The sequence below is a fragment of the Contarinia nasturtii genome, unplaced genomic scaffold (assembly GCF_009176525.2).
Source record: "Contarinia nasturtii isolate CC-2019 unplaced genomic scaffold, AAFC_CNas_1.1 Cnas_scaffold_220, whole genome shotgun sequence".
NCBI lineage: Eukaryota > Metazoa > Arthropoda > Insecta > Diptera > Cecidomyiidae > Contarinia > Contarinia nasturtii.
In genome coordinates this window covers 641,477-662,891 of record NW_022197577.1, presented here as the reverse complement: position 1 = coordinate 662,891, position 21,415 = coordinate 641,477, and the positions used below count along the sequence as shown (strand labels likewise).

Below are 21,415 nucleotides of genomic sequence, written 5' to 3'. Positions count from 1 at the left end.
AGTTTTCTTTGATGTTCTCTGTACAATCTGCTGCACTTTACTCGCGGTAAAAAGAATAAAAAAATCACTGCATACTAAAAAAAAATTCTCCTCTTTTCTCTCTCTCCCAAGGTTCTATCTCTTGTGTGGAACCATCTGAACCACTTTGGTAACGCGAAATCATTTAAAGCTTCCATAATAAACGTTAAATGAATGATCCAATTTAGTTTTCGCTGTTATACTACAATCTCCTCTCCCTTTTATGTGTATGTATGTTCAACTACGCTGAAAATTGCAACATAAATGAAATGGTTTTCATGAAAATGGCCAGACACTGCACGTATATATTCATTCGCTTGACTCATTCATTCGTGACAATGCAGTTGAAAAAAAATTGAATTGAAAATGGTTCGTGTTGATGCAAAAAGAAAAAAAATATTGCATTTTACGACAAAGCAAAGCGCGTTTTGTGCAATAACATGATGTATGCGCTGTGATGGCAAAGCCCAATGTATTTTTTTCGGTGATAAATGTAATATTTGGTTGTTGTTGGTCGAAAATGTGGTATGTGCGCGTTCAAAATATAATTGGATTTGAATTAGAGTTGAAATTGTATGACATTGAGTCGCAAGCCAGCACGAAATCGAAAAATGCTAACTTTGATTGGGAAACGTAACGAATTAGAACGAATGCAAACAAATCACACAAGTGACACAATCTAAAACAAATAAAATGGATTTAGAGCATTTGATTACCAAACTCATTTGCTCTCTGTGTGTTTCGATCGTCGAATGTTTTCGTTTTTCTCGGCAAATTGATGGTGCAAAAACGCACGTTTTCGCTGATTTACACAAACATTTTGTGATTTCTGTTCGTTTGACTCTGTTTGATATGGCGATTGGAATCGTGTACAATCTCGTACAATTTGGTTTGTGCGTGATTTGAGCGACGAAAAACTCGCAAAGAATTATTTCGGCAGCGAAAAAGATCAAATTCAAACTGAAATACTTCGTTTGGAAAAATTCACACATTACAAAAAAAGATATAGCAAGCAAATGGAATCATAACCACAGAAGATGTACAAAATATTCCATAGCTGCATTGCGCTATTTGCTCTCTGTCTCACACTATGAACTTGCATTTTATTACGACTCTGTACGTTTCTACAGTGCGATTGTTGTCGTTGCCTTCAAATTCATTGCTATCATTATTTCGTATATCACATTGCAACTGCCAACTTAGCCAATTTCAATCTCTGTTACTTTCCTCGCACATACGCTTTTCTCTCTCTCTATCCTTTACATTTTTTATTTATCTTTCACTCTGTCTTTTTTTATTTAGTCGCTTTTACTCTTTCTCTATCTCTCATTCGCTTTCGTTTTTTTTTCTTGATTTGTCCCTCTTCATAAGAGATCACGCATTCAAACGCAACGATTTCGGAAATAAAATCACTGCTTTTTATTGCCAATGTTTGCACACCACAAGATTCATTCAGACGACACGTAATCATTTTCGTAGATAAAGTAAGCGTTTCACAAGTTTTTCGATAAATAAAAACCACAACAATGTACCATAAAATAACATATTTATGAATATGTTCAAAGCAAATATATTCTGGTAGAGAGTTGTAGTTTTTAATTTGTTCAAAACCATTATAAATTATCAACACAAATAGAAAAAAAAAGTTCGATAAACTTTAACTACTTCTTTTTTCTCTTTGAAGATGTACTTTTATACTTTAAATGACCATTTTTGCGTCGAGTATCGTTCTCATTGTCATTCAATGCAAGCATAAAGTGGAGGAACATTGACTAAAGATGTGGTATACTAAAAATGTTCAGTAAACACGTAAGTACTCGAATGGGAATGATGAAAAATAAGAGTGAGTGCATCGTCCAAAAGATACTTTATTTAATTGACGTTTTTGAAATTCCGGAAGTGGATTTTTTCGTATCAAATAAACTCCATAAAGTGACACTCCATTATCATATTATTTTTGTTGTCGAAACAATTTAATGTTGGTAATATATATTGTTATATGTGTATTTTATGACATGTTAGTCCAATTTTTTCACTTCAAACGTTCGAATCTCTACATCCACTGTATCTGAAGAACCACTAAAATCAACTATGGTTACCGCAAACAACAAAACATTCACCACCTTCTTGACTGTTTGCAAATAGATTAAGTGTAACCAAGGGTGCCAGTTACATTCAATTTCGAATACACACAGTCACTGTCGTCGCTTAAGTCATGCTCGATTATTTATTTTCCTTGTTTATTTATAAGCCAAATGAATTTCTTCTCTTGTTATAGCGGTGACGTCATTCGGTTGATGGGCGATTTTCGTTAAGATGACAAACATTCTAGCCTATACATTAAAAATTTATCAAAGTCACAACCACCGACCAAAAACACGCTTGATTTGATTGTTACAGTGACAACGACAATGATGTTATTACATAATTTTCCACTGGCTGTATAAATCGATACAGGCAAGATGTTGATCTTGTTGATACACATCATTAATTTATCATATTCAGTGAAGCGACTTAATTGTTTTATTTTTTTATGTTATGTATTTTATCTGAGGACGATGTCTTGCTGATGACATGAGCTCATTAATTTTCGGCGCCTTTTCTTTGCCATCAGATATTTCAATGAGCATCTCAATGGAAAAAGTTTCGTATTAGAACAACACCAACTTTGTCTTTTGATCTCTCGACACGTGACAGATACGTGAAATCAGCAATACTCGTCGGTTATATGCTTAAACAATGACACTTTTCTTGATTTGGAGTTATTTCCGTGACATGTGTGTTACATTATTCGGTGAAATTCTTTGAAATGATTAAGATTGACAAGCCATCAAGTTTATATGTTATTCAATGGAAAAATTACCGATTTACTTTTTCAATTCAATTTCACCAATACATAGAGACACAACCTCTACCTTCGACGCCGAATTTGCATGGATAAAACAAAACTGAAACATGTCAAACAATTCCAATTCGTGATTGTGAATGTTTTAGTGATATTGGCTAGTGATTGTTCAAATTTAATATTCCAAATGGTCATTGCTCTGATTAATGGGATCGAATTCTTTTTGTATGGGAGGTACTCCTGATTTTGATTGAACTTATTTCAAACTTTCAGAACGTTATTTTATTGTGTAAAAAATTCAATTTTTTGTGATTTTTTAAAACTTGATTATATCTCAAAACTAACGCCGGATTTGGTTTTCTCGTGCCAAAAAACCCCCCAATACACATTTCAAACTTAAATTTACGTCTCTGGGGAAAGATTTATCGGATTAACAAATTTTTGCATACCATACCCCTTATGGGTACACCATCATGGTGTCACCGTGGATACACCGATGAACGAATATCCCTGAAAAACAATACCAGCCAATTCCTCGCAACCCCCAATCACCCTGTAAAGTCACATTTGGATTTGCTTTTCTCTAAGAAGAGTTATCGTGTTAATAAATTTTTTGCGTACAGGGTACAGGGTACAGTGTACCACATCCCCACATTAACATGGCCAAAAAACAGTTGCTCTGTGCTTCTTTATACCCAAAACGCATAGAAAAACGATTATTACCGATTTCAAAATTTTGGGGTGATTGCAATACTTTACTGAGATTTTTCCGAGAGAAAATGTTTCAATTTGCTAGGGAAATTGATTCTTGTGAAGACCCCCTATGACTTCAGGGCTGTTATTTTCACTCTGTCAGTGCACGCACACAGTAGTGTGCACACTCACACTCAATGTGCGTCGCACACAGTGCTTGTATTTTGAATGTGCACGCACACTTAGTTACAAATTTGCCAACCGCCAAAAATGTCAAACTTGTGACTAAGTGTGCGCGCACATGCAAAATACAAGCATTGTGTGCGACGCACATAGAATGTGAGTGTGCACACTACTGTGTGCGTGCACTGACAGAGTGAAAATTACAGCCCTGTATGACTTAGAGCCTATGCAATTTTGCTAACAACGCGAATATATTGCGAATGTGCTGACCTGTAAGCTACATCAATTTTTTTCGGAAATCACCGACCAAAATTACTCCATAACACTTTTTTTCTACAAAAATCAAATATCAATACATTCTCCGATACTCAACAATGTCAGAACCTATGCCGCTTGGGTACAAAGAGGTGTAGAAACAAAGTAATTTGATTATTAAACAAAGTAGTGAAAAGCGAATGAAATAATCACGTATGGATTGCATGGAAGAATTTTCAACAGTCGAACACTGATTCAACTTGAATTATTGCTTTCACTTATCGATCACGATTTCGACTCGTTCACAATTTATATTGTGTTTTATGTTGTTGGTGTAATATTCTCAATGGAATACCAAATTCGAACTTTTATTTTCTTTCTAAAGCGGATTTTCTATGAAAATGACTCCATTTATTTCGTGTGTCAGTCTACTAGCTGACTTACCATTTATTTATTCTGGCGCTTCGTATTTCCTCTGTTTTATTTACTTCGTGTTCATACTTTTTCCCATCGTTTCACTAAGCGCAAAAGCGAAAGAGAATGTTGTGAAAGCTTTGATATAACTTTGGGGCGTTTGATTTAGATTTTTGGCAATGGAATACATAAAATATTTTTTTCAACGAGTTACAATGTAATTGAATTTCCTCGATTCCCACAGAGAGAATGCATAAAGAACGAACGGAAAGCGTTTTTTTGTGAACGCTCCGACAAATGGTAAAAAATATCTCTGAATTCACAGTAGCTCGCTTAAAGCCAAGTAATATAACTACCATAAAATGATGGTTATTTGTATATAAATGTGTGAGTGTGAGAAAAGACTAATGATTCCTCTCGAAATGGAAATACCTCATTTACTCTTTTATGAACAGTAGTCGTATTTTGTGGCTTAAAATTGTGGGCAAAGCACATCGCTTGAATTCAATTTTGAATTTGCATGTGTTTTTTCTAAACTGCATAGAGTTATTATGAAAATTGTAGTTTACGTTGCAATACCAAATGAAATAAATTCTTGAGTTTAAATTACCAAACCCGAAATAGACTTGAGTCTTTTTTCGCGCGCTCATACACACAAAAATGAATGAAAAAGAGTGTAAAACGCATTTAAAAGGGGACAATGAGAGAAATCCGTGCATTTAACCAAAAAAAAAAAAACGTATTGCAATAAAGTGCATCCGAAAAATGTGGCTCCAAATCAAAAGCATTGAAAAAACCCATACACATATACACCAGCAAAAGTGCCGTCGACCATGATTACGAGAGAAAAAAAAGTGTTGCACTTACAACTACTGTCTACTTTGGTTGATGTTTGGGACAAAAAGAGATAGAAAGCATAACAAAAAAAAGTCAAACTTACGAAAAGTCGCTGGTTGCATAGCAATGGCCCAGATAACGGCACAATAGGGCATTGCACGGTTTTGGCTTAACGATTTCGTCTATTTCGTATGTGATATTGAAACCGTACACATCGAGCAAACGGTCCAATGCTCGTAAATGTGTTCCATATAAATTGTCCATGGTGAATTTGATTTCGACATACTGACTGTAAAATTGTACCCTTGTAACTTGTGTTAAATTATGTTCATGCAATTCGAATGGTGCATGTTCACTTTTCACTTTTATGTCGTCGCTATAGTAATCGTATTCGGTGAATTTTAAATCGCTCAACACAAACTGTTGTGTCAAATAGACAATTATTGAAACATTCTTCTTATTAATAGACGATGCATCAATGATCCATGTGCATTGAATCGGTACCGGAAACTTATCGGGAAAGTTTGGCGTTTGAATGACACCTTGTGTTGCTGTAAGCATACCACCGCATACAGTTGCCGATGTTGTCGATTTGACTCCATCGCCAGCCACAACCGGTAATTCGGCATTTTTAAATGCTGACAATTGTACATTTTGGGCTTGAATTTTGGCGACGACGACCACAGCCAATACAAGCGCATTGCCAAACCACCACGATAATAACGATATCATCGACAAAATCGTTTTGATGATGACAACGAATTTGAGATAAACGAATCGATGCAGCTTATAACGACAAACTGCTTTTTCGATGACCGATTTGGCTCAGTTCGGCTTTCATCTAATTCCTCATCGTATTTGCATTGCATTTGAACGCTTTTTTCGATTGGAAATGCTGCCACATTTGATGTCGTTCATACGCGTTTCGATTTTTCACCAAAATCCATAATCTGCTTTCCATTTGCGTGCTCTCTTATGCGTGTCTATGCCTATAAAATTTAGAAAATGGGAAGAAAAAAGCAAAATGAAATTAGCAAAAACTTTGTTAGTGGTGTGAGTGTAAAGCTAGATGTAATTACAAGTAGGAAATTTGTGATACGGATACAAGCATTGGGAGAGTGACAATAAACAGTATGCCGTTTTAATCAAGGTTTTAATGGGAAAATTTCCGTTTGATACTGAATCGGTAGAAAAAACGCTGCAAATTAAAAGAAAACATTAGGCACTCATATACGGATGCCATATTTTTGTGTTGGGCTGGAGGTTTGTTTTTATCTGAAAGGTGCGTGCTATTAGCGCAAATGGTTTTTTTTCCAGTTCCAATTGCTTTGGTTGTTTGTTTTGATTGATTATGTTACAGAAAAAAGGGGTGGAATAATGTCCTGCATCAGACTCATCTTAATTAAGAAATGAACGCGTTTGCCTTTCAATGCTGTTTTCGTTTGGCACTTTTCAATTATGCCATTTTCCATGTAGTTTTTTTTATCGCTTGGAATTCTCGTCGTCATCAAATCGAGACCATTTCATGTTTTGACTTCATGTAAATTTACGTGCTTTCGCCCTTTGAGATCCATACCTCTCATTCTTCAAATTCCACCTCTGTCATAAATTGTGATGTTTTTTTCTCGTAACTCCCATCATTTCTTCGTTTGAAAATTTATGAACTTTTCTTTTTGGTATGTGTGTGTGTGTTAAACAACTTTCAGCGAAATAAATGATCATTGTGCTTAAAGTGTCTCACATTGTACCTGTACGTGTGCAGTGTGCACACCAGACAATTACCATTTACAACCGTATTCATCATTTGGTACGTGCCACAGCTAATATGCATATAATTATATAATCGCTAAATATGCTGACTACAAACGAGAGGTTGTGCAAAAAATTTAATTAATCCTGTCCGACCACCACGATTTTTATATCAACGACTTTTTATGTGCCTTAATCGCCGTACCCAAGGCAATGAAATACAATAATAAAGAAATTTGTTCAAAGTACCGCGAATTTGTAGTCGATTTTTCATTTCGGCGGAGTGAAAGAAAAAAAAAATCAATTCTGACTCTTCACTGAATTTTCATTCGCCGTTTCTAAATGTGAGTTTCTTTCTTAAAACGCACCATGCGGAAATGTACCAACGTTGAAACACACGCGCGTTGTCGGGTAGAGATCATTAATAATTTTGCTTAAAAATCCACTTTAACCCTTCCTCTTTGCGAAATAATATTCACATTGACCTTTAAAATTCGAACGGTTGTAGCTGTGCTGATGGTGATGGGTGTTATTGCATTATTTGCTGTTTTGCTTCGTCGGCTTATGATTAAAAACCAGGAAAAGACTTCTGTATAAGAATTGTTGAGAGCATGAGAGGTAAATTAAAATCGTGTAAACGAAAGAAGGCACAAAAATAACACCATTTTTTTAGCACTTTCTTTGGGGCACGAGAACAGAGAGAAAAAAAAAACAACAACAACAACATGAATGTTAAGCGTATAGCTAAAGTGGTGAAGCTCTCATCATGAATTTTTTATGAGAGAATCTCAATGCACAATGGTTGCTTTTTATCGTTTTCCCGTTTGTTGCTTTACAGAGAAAAAGTTACCACTTCTATTCGCTCATTGACACGGTTGCACGATCGTTTCTTCTTCTTTGATGGATGCATCGCGCGATGAAATATATGCTTAACACATACACATGCACACAACCTAAACACATACAAAAGTTCATTTGAAGCTTTTACCAGATATGTTGCACACACATCTACTAGAACCGATGCATTAATGAGGCGACATAACTTTCCAATACTCCAACAACGAAAAAGGAAATTTTATTATTGTGCAATGCTGAGCATAGCCACGAATACAAACTAAGCCATTGAAAATATTTCAACCAAAAACTTTGTAAATCCTTTTCTCAGCGAAGCTCTCGTACATGTGAAACGTTTCATGCATAAACAAAAGTCGAACCTCTCGTCTTCAAACGACCGTACACACACATACGAGCAATAGAGACGGAGGGGGGTTGAGGGTGACTGAAGACTGCAATTGCATACCAAAAGACGTTTGGATATGTAGACACATTGTACGTGGTGTGCTTTAAAATCCGTCTCATCGCAAACAGGTTTTTTTTTCTATTAAAACACCCATACACACACTCGTTCACATACTTGACAAATGCACTTCTGTGTGTATACACAGAACATTTATTTATTTGCAATTTCTCTTCATTTTCTATGAATGATAGGCGAAGTGACAGGTAAAAAAAGCTGCAAATAAAGTGGATGTAAGTGTGTGTGGTTACAAAGGAAACAGGAACGAGTAGAAAGTTTAAACAGCGCAAATTTCATAATTATCAAAGGGTTTGTGTAATAATTGTCAAAGAGAGTAGTACTTCTGTTTATGCAGACGAAAGTAGACCTTAATCAAATGAATCGTTGCGGCGAAACAGTAGCTCTTATTTTTCTCCAAATAATACTGCAACATGAAGTTTTTTTCACACGGTTTATTTGTTGTAATACAACAAATAAACTATTCATAAAAAACTTTATGTTGCAGTATTATTTGGAGAAAAATAAGAGCTACTCTTTCGCCGCAACGATTCAAATGTTCTTCGCTTGATTTTCACATATATTTTTTTTTGTACAATTTTCTTGCATAAAACGGCAATGCAGTAATCCCGACACCACCATTGACCACATCGTGTGTGTTTCGCATATTTGTGCCAGATGTGGTTTTCAATTTGTATAAATCATCTCTAGTCATGAAACCGGTCAGTTTTTAAACCATTATATAACTTTTCTTCCCAGTTCACTTCTAGTTCATTGGATTCAAATCGCTTTTCGACGCAGTCGAGTGGTACACTCATTAAGTGGACGCTAGAAGTTTACAAATTATGTGGAATTTAGCTGGGTGCACCATTTTCAGTCTTTGTCTGTTGATTATGCTGATGTTGTTTGTTCGTAAAATGTGCATAACTTTTCCCAATAAGCCTGTTGCTGAAAGTTTTCTCTTTCATACAATAATAAATGCAATGATTTCTCATTTGTTTGTCGGGGATAGACTCCGATATGAAATTTTTCACAATTTACTACACGCAGTGAGAAAGTGATTGTAATAAAATACCGTCTACACTGAAACCTCAGCTTGATATGGAAATAACTATAATTTTTCTCATCATTTTCAGCGTTTTTACTACAACATTTCATTGCTTTATTCTAACGATGTTTTATGCCATGACTTTGAACCATTGCCGCGCGTCTGAGAGCAAAAGAAAATTGAGCAACATTTTCAAGGCGTTAGAAGATTTTCTTTGAATCTTAGGATATGGGTTCATTGCATTGTTTTGTCGGTTATCATAACTCTTGCGGAATGTTCAAAAATAACCCAACCAAGAGTTGGAACGATTCAGAATATCAAAGACTACATTAACAGACACAGACACACGTATACAAAAAAAATCCGAATATGTTTGCAACGATAATTCTTTTCCGTTTTGTGTGTCTACATCGTCTCCGGACTTTGAATTTCAGAATGAAGCTTTCTGCGTAGTAATTCGCAAGACACATGAATGCCGACAATAGAAAACATAGCAATAAATTTTAAGTTTTTATTTGTTTTATTACAATAGCTTTCATCGAAAAAAGTGCATTCAGGGTCTATATGTATTTTTTTTAAATCTGAAAATGGTGGGCTTTAATCCAATAAAATGACGATCCTACATAATAATCCCTTTGTAAAAATGAATAACAAAAAGAAATATTCCAAGCAATACCCGGTTCTCACAGCAACCGTGGAATAGAAAGAGAAGGGATAAGAAAGAAATTGGCTATAAATCGCAAAAAACTTTTTTTTTCCACCCAACAGAATGGTTCGTGTAATCTTGTCAATTGGTTGGAGTGCTATGAGAAATTTTGTGCAAGTAAAACACTATTGAGCACCGAAGCGACCGACTTAATTATCGATTGTTGCCAAGAGCAATGTGTCTGCCGACAATATTTTTTGCCGGCAATTTTCTGGAGCGAATCGATGCTAATACCGATTTTTTTCTTTGTTCTACTTTACAGAAAAGCTCCGAACTTTTTCCAAGTTGAAAATGTTGATTCCTTTTTATGAAAAATTCAGATTTTTTTTTATGGTGAATTTAATAATAAATGAAGTCTGTCCCCATCCGGTATTCTGGCCTAGATTAAAAGATATAAATGAAGTACGGCACACAGTTCGATGCGAGTTTTGATAGATAGACAGGGGAAAAAACCTCCGGCAATTTGATTGAGCCGAAATAAAAAAATGACGCACCATTGCGTGGAAATGGGAAAAAGAAGTATATGCGGTTGATGAAACACATGTCTCTCTGTATGTGCGACACATGATATCATGACGTGTTTTTGGTTCTTCTTTGCAATGCCAAACGCAGAAACATCGATATAATAAATCTATTCGGCTAACGACTCTCTCTCTCTCTCGGTCTATATTGTTCCACGTTCCACAACACGACTGACGAACAGAAACAAAAATTATGCTCGGAATAAGAAAGTTTAATTGGTTTCAGCTACGCTTATGTGTCAGCTTGTGTTCATTTTTTTCTCTCTGTTTTCGCTTATGATTTTCGTGCGCTTTCAATGGAAGCAGGCCGATTTTGTTGTCTATATGAAGAGAAACAAAAATGTTAAAATTTCCGCAATTTATTTTCGGTTTCTTTCGTTTTCCTACTTTCGTACACACACTCCAAAAATGTTTATCGGCTGATGTCAATAGTCAAAATCTGCCGCATATTCCAATGGCAGACAATTTATTTGTATAAAGATATGATTTTTACTGTGTGTACTTTTGAGAGATGGCGGCAATGCGTCGACTTTTCGAAATACTCAACAAATAGCAACTTAATGCATCCAAGCGACCATTATCAAATATATTATTTCGTAATTATGCTTGCGTAAAAGAAAGTGGCTCTTTATCAGATGTTCGTCAAGAGTTCGACTAGGCAATAAAAACAACAACGATAACGATGGAGAGGGAGAGGGAGGGGGGTGAAAATCGAGTGTTTTTCTTTCGATGTGAGAATGAGTGTGATCGGGCTCAAATGCACAACAAATTCCAATGAAATATACCAATTTCGGATACGTAAAATGGTGCTTATACCAAAATTGCTATGAGGTCCCTCTCGCAAAACTTCATATTAAAAACGATTCAAATGCTCTCTATACAGCGCTATGCCACTTTTTACTGATTTTGTGTGCATTTGTGTGTTGTTGTTGTGAAAGATTCACAAAATCCACCCTCGCAATCATCAAGGGTAAATGACATAACAAGGCACCAAATATAAAATGAGTTTATTTTCCCGCTTGCACACACATACTCCTTCTGATTCTCTATATCTCTCGGTTCCTTTCTCTCACTCTTTTTTTTCTCACTTACTTGAGATGCGTTTGTATTTTCACATATTTTTCGCTATTTCCATTCAAACCGCATATGACATGTTTTGCTGCTCGCTTACTATGTGCACATCATGTCAATTTCAGTGTGCTACAAACGAACGAACGCGCTAAATATAAACAAAAATTACCCGAAAAGATAGTAAACGGAGAAGAAGAAGAAGAAAAAAATCAAACACCAGAAACAAAATGCCCCAGTATAGCGACACACTGTGAGAAATAGGAACGAAATTCACCGAAATCGATGTGAAAAACAACAACTACGACTTGTTCAGATTACAGTCATGTATTCCAGTGAAATCTCTTGAAATCGGAAAGATTGAAGATGAAGCGTGCTTGAAGAATAATGTTCACAATATTTCTTTAGAATGTTCTTTTTGCGAGCTCGATTTTTTTCACTCGCTCTCTCGTTCGGTTCTTTGCCACTTTCGTCGTCATATTTGTTGTGTCGTGGACTGTTGTCCGCATCCACTTGCTGTTCACGAATTGCAAACGACGGGCAAACCCATTTTCAAGCAAGTGATAGCGAATAATAAATTTATTGTACCTTAGAGGGATTTATTCAATACATCAACAACCATGCGAGATACAGTTTTTTCGCATCTTTTTCTTCGTGCAAAAATCACTTTTATACCACTGAAAATGTTAAATATTTTGCCATGCTGTGTTTTGGCTTCACAATCTGCCGTTGCAATATGTGGGTAGTTATGCATAATAAACGCGATTTGGGTGATTCGTTCTCTGCTTTTTTTAGCTTCAACTAATTTTTTGACCGTCGTTCTCGTGCTGTGATTTGAGCTATTTGAGAATAAAGCAAACAACAATAAATTTTTTGTCGATTTTTATGAATTTGCGATAAGGTCTTAGGTTTTCATGTAAAAAAAATTTTCGTCTCGAATTCCACGTATGGAAATTTGTTGTGCCGTCTCCTGAAATTCAAGACGATTGAGCCGTCAGATATGAACATTCTCAGCCAGAAATCCTCCGCTGCGCATTTTTTACCAATTCAGTTTTATAACCTTTTTCGTGATGTTTTTTTTTTGCTCCAAAACAAATTGTATTCTAAAAAAGTTGTCAGAAAGCTTTCGAGATCCGTCGAAAACCGACAAATGAATTTAGTTGTCATGTCAATTTTGGTCGCTTGATCTTTGAGTTTTTCAATTTAACGGATTTATTGATTGAGATCAGTTTTTCTGATTGGCGAATAGTTTTGATTGAAATAGATTTTCGTTTTTTAACTTTAACGGTTTTAAACTTTGGTATTTTCTTTTTTTTTCATTCATGCGCTGCCATAAACACAGATACATAAATGTGATAGCAAATTTTGTAATTCAACCAAATTTGTATTCAACTAGTAATGCCAGGTCTAGACCCTGACTCAGATATCGTAATAATAGCACAAAACATGATATGTGAAAATAACGACTGTACTGACAAATAAGAAAACATTTTTGATGAAGATAAATGGTTAACTGTAGAATGGAGATAACGCATTTGGTTGAAGCAATGATGGAATGCCATTTTCATGTTGTTGCTCTTTGCTCAGTTCGGGGTGCACCATTTTTTGTTCGTTTGTTTTGTTTTTATTTCACCAATGTAATATTCATTGCATGATGAGGTTTCTGGCTATTTATGCGTTCTCTTTTCCAACTGAAATGCAAGAATGAGCTTCACTGACGCGCATATTAAGATAGCAAATACATAGACAAAAGGTTAAACGTGACATGAAATTATAAATGTAACCGAATCCACAGAATTGTGTGGTTACTTACACACTCAATTGCTCCATTTAAATATTTTTCTTTTGTTATTAACTCACTCGATGTAGAGTAAAAAAAGCCGAATTGCAACGCTGGTGAGATCGTAATGCACAGAAGAAAAAAAGTACACGGAATCCAATTTTCTGCAACGAGTTTCTCTTCTTCTTGAAACTGTGTCAAATGTTTAATTTTAAAAATGGAAAATTCCAAAGCTAAGAAAATATGAGCATTTTCTTGAGTAGATTGTTTTTGGAAAAATAATTTGCAACCCAGAAACGAAACAATAGATATGAATTTTAATTTAAGCAAAAAAAAAAAAAAATAGTTTAATTGGCATTGGTTAGAAACAAGTGAATTTTTGTTGGTATGCTATTCGAACGTTATACAAAATGACTGAATTTTATAACGAAATTCAACTAAAAAAATACAGTACTGGTCAAAATCATGATGGCTGCGCTTATTTAACCATAACAAAAATATCGTTTATAAAGTTTTGAGATAATTTATTTTTGAATCAATGTGTATTATTGCACAGTGTGTTTGAATTTGTATAACATAAGTTTTGTACTTTAAACTTTGTGTACGAGTTTTATAGAATTTTAGTGTGAAAATTTAAAAAACTCCTGCTATATTAATAATGATGTCTTGTTATGATAGTTTAAATAAGAATTGAATAATTTCATGTTTGTTTTCTGTGGAATCACAAAATATTGATTGAATAATAATTAATGTGAATAATCCTCTCAAACGAATGCTTCATTTATCAATGCTAATTTTTGTCGATAACTTTAGTACGCTTGAAGATTTACGCTCTCTCAAAAACTACTTTGAACATTAACATCGAATTTTTTCGTCGATGTAATTTCAACGAGGCTAAAATTAGAATAGATGTCTCTCTCCAGCTCTCAATGTTTGTCTATGCTTCTCTCTGTTTGTTTTAGTTTTCAGTCTGTCTCTTGCCCTCTTTTCCTTTGTGTTTAGTTCCATGTTGGCTTTGTTTTGTTAAAAAAAAATCGCTAGAAAGATATTATATCAAAAGCACAGAACAGCCTTTTACTAAAAATAGCAAAACGAACAAGTAGAAATGAATTGTGACTGTTTTTTGCGATGCTCATTTCCACCAAATGCGTTCTGGAAAAGGCTATCTAACTATTTGGGGCTTTTAAGCTTCACCTATTTCACCGAACTTCATTTTCTTTATTGGCCGTTTTAAAAATAGCTCAAACACATACGAAACGAAACGAAACGAAAAGGTAAATGAATGGTTACATTTATTCACATAGGACAGCCTCTTTAATTATGTAATGAAATGGCAAACTATGCGTTTCCAGATGGTTTTGCAAAACCGTTTTATGTTCCTAAAGGAATTTTTCTCTTCCTAAAGGCAGGGAATGCATTGCAAGCAATCCCGGTGCTAGTGAAGAGGCATTTTTTTTCAATTTAATATTGATGTGCGGAGATTATCTATCCTTTCGTTTTTCGTTCATCGACACCATCCAAATCAATTGGCAAGAGCCAATCGAACGTATACAGTTGACCAAGTTCAAAAAAAAAAAAATAGGCCAAATACATCAAATCTTATCTTGATCATTATTTTTGTTACGTTTGACATTTGATACATGCTGCGAAAAACATTACGACGCCAATCCAACATAAAAACAGCGAAAAAACTGTGTTTTTGGTGAATCCGTTTAGTCTGCTGTGATCACTTAGGCATACACACATACTTCCTTTATTCGTTTGCTCGTTAAATTCTCGTGCCCGAAAAAACAATCCATTTAATTTATTTCTTTCTTCTCCTCTGCACAAAAGTAGACAGAATTAAAGACAAGAATAATATTGTATGTGTATTTTTTTGTCTTTCTTAAAGCAAATGAAAGCGCTTTACGATTAAAATCTCCTTTCGTTATGCTGCGCCACGTTGGTTGAATGCTTCCATTGAAGTTTTGTAGCCAATTTGAAAGCACGAGATTACGCACACACATACATACAGCTTATATCATCCGAACGTTCATAGATTACACCAGTCACATACAACCGGAGCGAAATTGATTTTTTTTTTGTTCTTTCCATTAGCGATTGGAATATACAAGAGAAATTGAGAAAAGAGGGAACTTCAGGCTACCGAAGCAAATGATAGAAGTGAAAACAGTGAAATGCCAAAACAAAGTCGACACAAAGCATCGACGTAAAAAAAAAAGATTCAAGCTTCATTAGTGAATCAGCTTTTGATGATCAGACTTCAATGTGCCGATTTTTTTTTTGTCTGCGCGTCGACAATTTTGTTACCACTTTTAAGCAGCCACACATTTTTATACACACAAAGAGAATATGCGAGAGAGAAATACAAAAGAATGAGTGAAAAAAACGAAAGAAAATATGCGTTATAGTCGAGGCGAAAATCAGATTTGGCATCGAAAAACAAAATATGAGAAAAAATGCAGAAGCGATTACAGAACAAAAAGAAAACAATACGGTTAAAACATATTCACAACAAATGATAAAAAATTAATAAAAATGTTATATCACAATGTCATTTCAATTGGCACTCGCATTCGTTTCCAATAATGACTGATGGCTCTTTTTATAACTGTGAAATTGAATTTGGCCCCCCAATAATAATTGTTTAATTCAAATGAATACACCGAAATCGTTCATTTTGTGGACATTTCACAAACACGGCATATTTACATTTCTGATGACAACAAAATTCCGCCAGCATTGAGGCCATTGTCTTTTATCTAAAATGAAAACAAACCATTTCCATTTTTTGACATATATTATTGATTTAATGGAATTGAATTGAGTACTTTATGGAATAAATTGAACATTTCTTGGAAATTCAGAGTCAAATGATTTTCAGGGTGAAAAAACCTGCACTCATCATTTTTTTTTGTTATTCTAGAATATGAAAGTCTGCCGGTCTGATTGAATTTGTAAACATAAAAGTGCGTATGATGCATATGAAATTCAGTTATGGATAAAAGCATCAAATATCCACTCACATTTTAGACAGTTTTTTATTCATTGTCAGTTTTGAATGTAAATTTGAAATGTTGGATGTTTTTCATTGAATATTTTGGTATGTAAAACATTCGGTATTAACAGTATTAATGCTTGCGTTCATGGAAATTCTGGCATTATTAGAGGGAATGAATAAACTATTGTTTGTGCTAGGAATTTTCATAATCGAAATAAACTACAGAAAACAATTATTTCATATGGTTGAATTGAAAAAGTTATGCGTTTATCCCATTTTCGGTTAACATCAAATATTGTTACGTAAAATATTGTTCGAATGATTGAAGAATGAACGGTACAAATTATTACATCCTGTCAGTGTCAGTTTCATTCAAACCTTTCGTTTTATCTTTGTTATTCTATAAAATAATTGCTTAATTATGAATAATTTGAAAAACTATACGTATTTCAAACCATATTTTCATCTGCGTGAAGTTAATTAAAACGGATAGAACTTCGGTGCAAAATTATATTATTTAGAAAAAAAGATCTTACCGTTGAAAGTATTATATGCGTTGTACATTTTATTATTGAATGAAAGTCTTATTTACAATCAAAGGTCTGTTTAATGTTGGTTTTTGTTTACAAGTTTCGTTACTTTTCTGTTGAATTCTGATAAGTCCGACCAAAAAAGCAGTTTGGGCTATCATCATTTCTTATACGATTACGCCAATCGTACAAAAAATTTGTATGTTATCTCGTAATATAAAAAAAATCACATGTTCCTCTTCAAGCATGAAAATTGTCCATGTGTGTGCAAGATAAGTCGATTATTATTCCAAGAATTGCCAAAAAATAAAAAACGTATGATTGCGAGAAACAAATGCATAACAAATACGGGTAATGATTTCATTTTGTTCAAACAAATACTATCAGAAAATATGTGTTAGTATTCAATTAAAATTCTTCCTATTAAAGCCGTGCAAGTTGCACTTTAATTAGCTGAATAGAAGAGACTGTAGTTTAAAATGATTTGAATTGAAAGTGTCTCGATAGAAACGTTCCATAATTCACTTGCATTTATTTGCTTTCCAATCAATTTATTGATTTACTTTGATTTTATAAAAATTACATTCCGCTGATATCATGATCCAATTGATTGCTGAAAGAATGAGCTCTATAATACATACTATGTGTACCCCCAATGTAAAAAAAAGTTTGCCCACCTACAGTCCTGAAACAATCCTGAAAAACACAGAACGAATTCCAGTTGGAAATCGAATGCGCTTTTCACAAGAGTTTTATTATAATTAATTTGACCTATTTTAATGCGAATAAAAATCAAAATTTAATCCGAGATTTTATATTAACTATTCATAAAATGTGTGTAGTTAAAAGTTTCATAATTCCCGGAGATTTCACTTATAATTAGTGGTATAAGAGTTGTTGAAAACTTGAACTAAAATTTGCACATAAAAAGAGCTCAAGCTGCATGCTACATTGTCTTTTTAGAGCATAAGTATTAACAGTAGCATGATGTGATATTATTTATTTAATTAATTTTAATAAGTCCGGTGTCACAAAATGTAAAAACATAGTTAATTTTTTGGTTTATTCTTATCCAAGTTTTACTATAGTCTGTCATAACAATGTACGCTGTATGTTTTTAAGGTTGAAATAAAAAAAAATTGATAAGCATTTACAAAACATGTTTGCTGTGCAATAACTTCATCTACCTGTGTTTGAAATGTGAATAAAAAGGAAAAATACTTCACACACAGGAGGCCTCAAGCGCATAAGGTACAGTGTTCGTCAAATATTCATTTCGGTGTAAATTGACAAGGAAGAACCTGTGTCAGACAAATTCTACTATATTTAGTTCGGGCTTCATATTAAATTTTAAAGTCAACTCATAAAAAAGTTATGTTTATGATTTGTTGCCAACATCGAAGCCATCTCATATTAAATCCGTCTTTCACTAACCATGTATAATCAAACAAAAAACAAACAAACATAAGCATATTACTCGAACGATAGTGTTTGTAAATGTATCAGTTTGTTAATGGAAAAATTTCGTTCATCTTTCTCACATATTATATGAGATGTGATCACCTTTTTACAATTTATGCGCTGAATTTATGACACCAATCTAAATCAAGAATTTCTCACGCGTTATGCCACGCGCAGCCACGCGCCCGCACCGCCATTACCATATTTTACAAAAATTGAATCCATTTATGCCATTTATTTAACATTTCATTAGCAGATGTTATCATAAATTGCAAACACATCAACACGGATGTGTTGTCATTCCATCGTAATATGGTGGATATGAAAAAAGAGCAGTTTCTGTGTCAAACTGGCTGAGTTTCAGCATAAACAGCACTTTTACCAAAGCCAGAATAAATCCGTTTCCAACTAATTTATAGACATTGGATAAAGCACCTGAAAATGGCATCCCAGCACATAAAAAGTCTTGAAATTGCATATTTTTCGGAACATTTTAACTACACGAAGCATTTTTTTTGAAACATTGATGGCGTAAGTGAATTTCAATTAGCTAAATTAATTAAAGTCCTTTTAAATTGTACGTTCCTATAATTAATGTGCGGCGAATGGAAAGGCGGACTGATTGTTTCCGACTTTCAAGTTTTACGACTCTAAAAGTTTTGAGTTAAAAACTGAACAGAAAATATTCGGAAATTAATGAATTTAACAGATTTTTATTGAGAAAAGAGAGAAATGGAATTAAGTCCGACAGTCGAAGGAATTTCAATGTACTTGAGCATCGGTTGAGCATAAGTAGCGTTTTTTTCACTCTTTTTTTTCGTCTGAAGATTGATCTGTTTTGTTGTCCAAAAGCGTCATTGTTTCGTAATTAGCTTTCCAAAAATAATAATTATTTTTCTGCGAGACAATGTCTTTGTGTCAATCATTTAACTCAGATTTTGAAAAAGTATATCACCGGCGCCATGCTTATCAACCTTCAACCATACACTGTTGCTTAATACCAGTTAATCAATGGACAGAAAGAGAAAAAATACTGTCCGTTCATCGTAGACAATTACAAGAGGTCGACAAGATTAATGACGCCAAATTCGTATCTATTATGGTATTGAATGTCCATCAATATCCCCTTTTAGATCAAGCTCTCGTTTATCCTCCGACGGTTTTGTTTTCTTGAGTATTACTAAATTGTGTCGCCAGTGAGAACCGATGATTATAGAAGTTTCTTTTTTATCGTAATGAAATCCTTTCATTTTTTCTTCTTTGGAGTGGAATCACTTATTGAAAAAATATATTTCTAAAAGTTTCGTCACACTTTTCCATCTTTTTTGCAACAGATGTGAGTCACACTATGGTTTAAATCATTCTTTAATTTCGATGTTGCTAGGCACAAGTTGAATAAACAATGTTCGATGTGATTACAAATTTAAAGTGCTTAAAGTGAGAAAAAAAGATCAATCGGATTTAAAATGGCTGAAATGTCAAATGGGAAGTTCAAAGAAATTAGTCATTTTTGTTGCGACTGTATGTGCTCGTTATTCATAAAGACGACGTGTAAAAAGAGCCATTTCAACTTTGTTTTTGTTTACATGTCACAGCCTTTTTGTTTTCATTCCATGGCTGGTGTTTGAAACTGCATTGAGTTTGATCGAGAGCAGCCAAGATAACGATTGTAAGTTATGTATGCCGAAAAAAAGTAACCGAAAACTTTTTGATAAATGGTTGCGATGGAAAAGTTTTGTGCCACTGTGATGTGCAATTTCAGTTTTAATGAAAGAATGAATGAAGATTCTTTATTGAAGAAGACCGACGAACAAAAAACGCGAAAACATTTTTCGCATGCACTGCCGTTCATTCGCATGGGAAATTAATTATTATGTTCAATGTTGAAAGATTGCGTACATGTTCACAGTTTATCGCGTGTGGAAGCAATTAATGAACTAGATAATTTCATTGGAATTGTACTTTAAACGGTCAATTTGGAAAGTACAATCTATTAAATTACTTCTTTTTTCATCCTTTTCGCTCACTCTCCTTTTTTATGGTAAGAGATGAATGAAAAGTTACATCGAGCGAGCATTCATTTGTATTTGTCTCTCTCTCTCTCTTTGTATGTGTGTGTTGAAAGCACGTAACATTTCGACTACGTGTAAAACTTTGTGTGGCCATTTGTAAAGCCAAAAATTGTTTCTAATGAACATTTATCAAGAAATAAATGGTTGAAAGGAATCACAATGCGAAAAAAAAAACAGCGAAAACGAGTCAGAAAAAAGCAGCTACAATTGATAATCTTTTTGAAAAGTTTATGGTGAATTGTCGGCGACAAGTTGCGACCGACATGAACTGTTTCGAGTGCATTAGCTGTAAGTGTGATGTCACGCCAAAAGCATCGGTGATAAATTTCCACTGGTTGATTGCCTTCACACCGCACACTCACTTTTCTCTTATTTTAAAGCGAGCGCAGCGCTGCGACATCATCGACTGCAAATGAATCGACACCAAAAGTATGCAGCGCAGATAACATTCGATTTATTTCGTTTTTTTTTGCCATATTCTTTATGGATAATTTGAAACTTGAATCTCAGTTGTATGTTATTTTCTTGAGTGCATTTTACTTTGCCATATTTTAATCTTTTTAAATTTACTTTTCCAAAGTATTTACTCGATGCGCGTTTATTATGGTACAGTGTTAGTTCTATACATTGTACCATCATCGATTTCGTCCGGATTGTCTGGTGGTGTATAGAAAAAACTTCATGATAAATGGTTATTAGTTTGTTGCTGCATGTTTGATCTTGATCTTTCTGCAACAATGGATTTCTCCTTCCAATTCAATTTCAATTTTTCTTCATTGCACAACATCTACACTCAATCAAAGAATGGCACAATGCATTCGCACATCTATTTTGAAGGCCGAAAGTGTAAATGGAATTGAAAAGTTTGCTAATACCAAAACGAAGCAGATTCGAAACTCAATATTTTCATATATAACTGAAGAGAAAAAAATATACTTCT

General features: G+C 34.2%; 1 protein-coding gene across 1 annotated transcript in view; it reads right to left on the bottom strand.

Annotated features, from left to right (window-relative positions):
• Positions 1–21,415, bottom strand: part of LOC116336887 — a 177,118-nt gene that overhangs the window by 104,185 nt on the left and 51,518 nt on the right. Inside the window, exon 3 of the mRNA XM_031761079.1 lies at positions 5,349–6,234. Coding sequence (XP_031616939.1) covers positions 5,349–5,977 — 629 coding nt within the window. The 5' untranslated portion in view covers positions 5,978–6,234. The remainder of the gene's footprint in view (positions 1–5,348; positions 6,235–21,415) is intronic.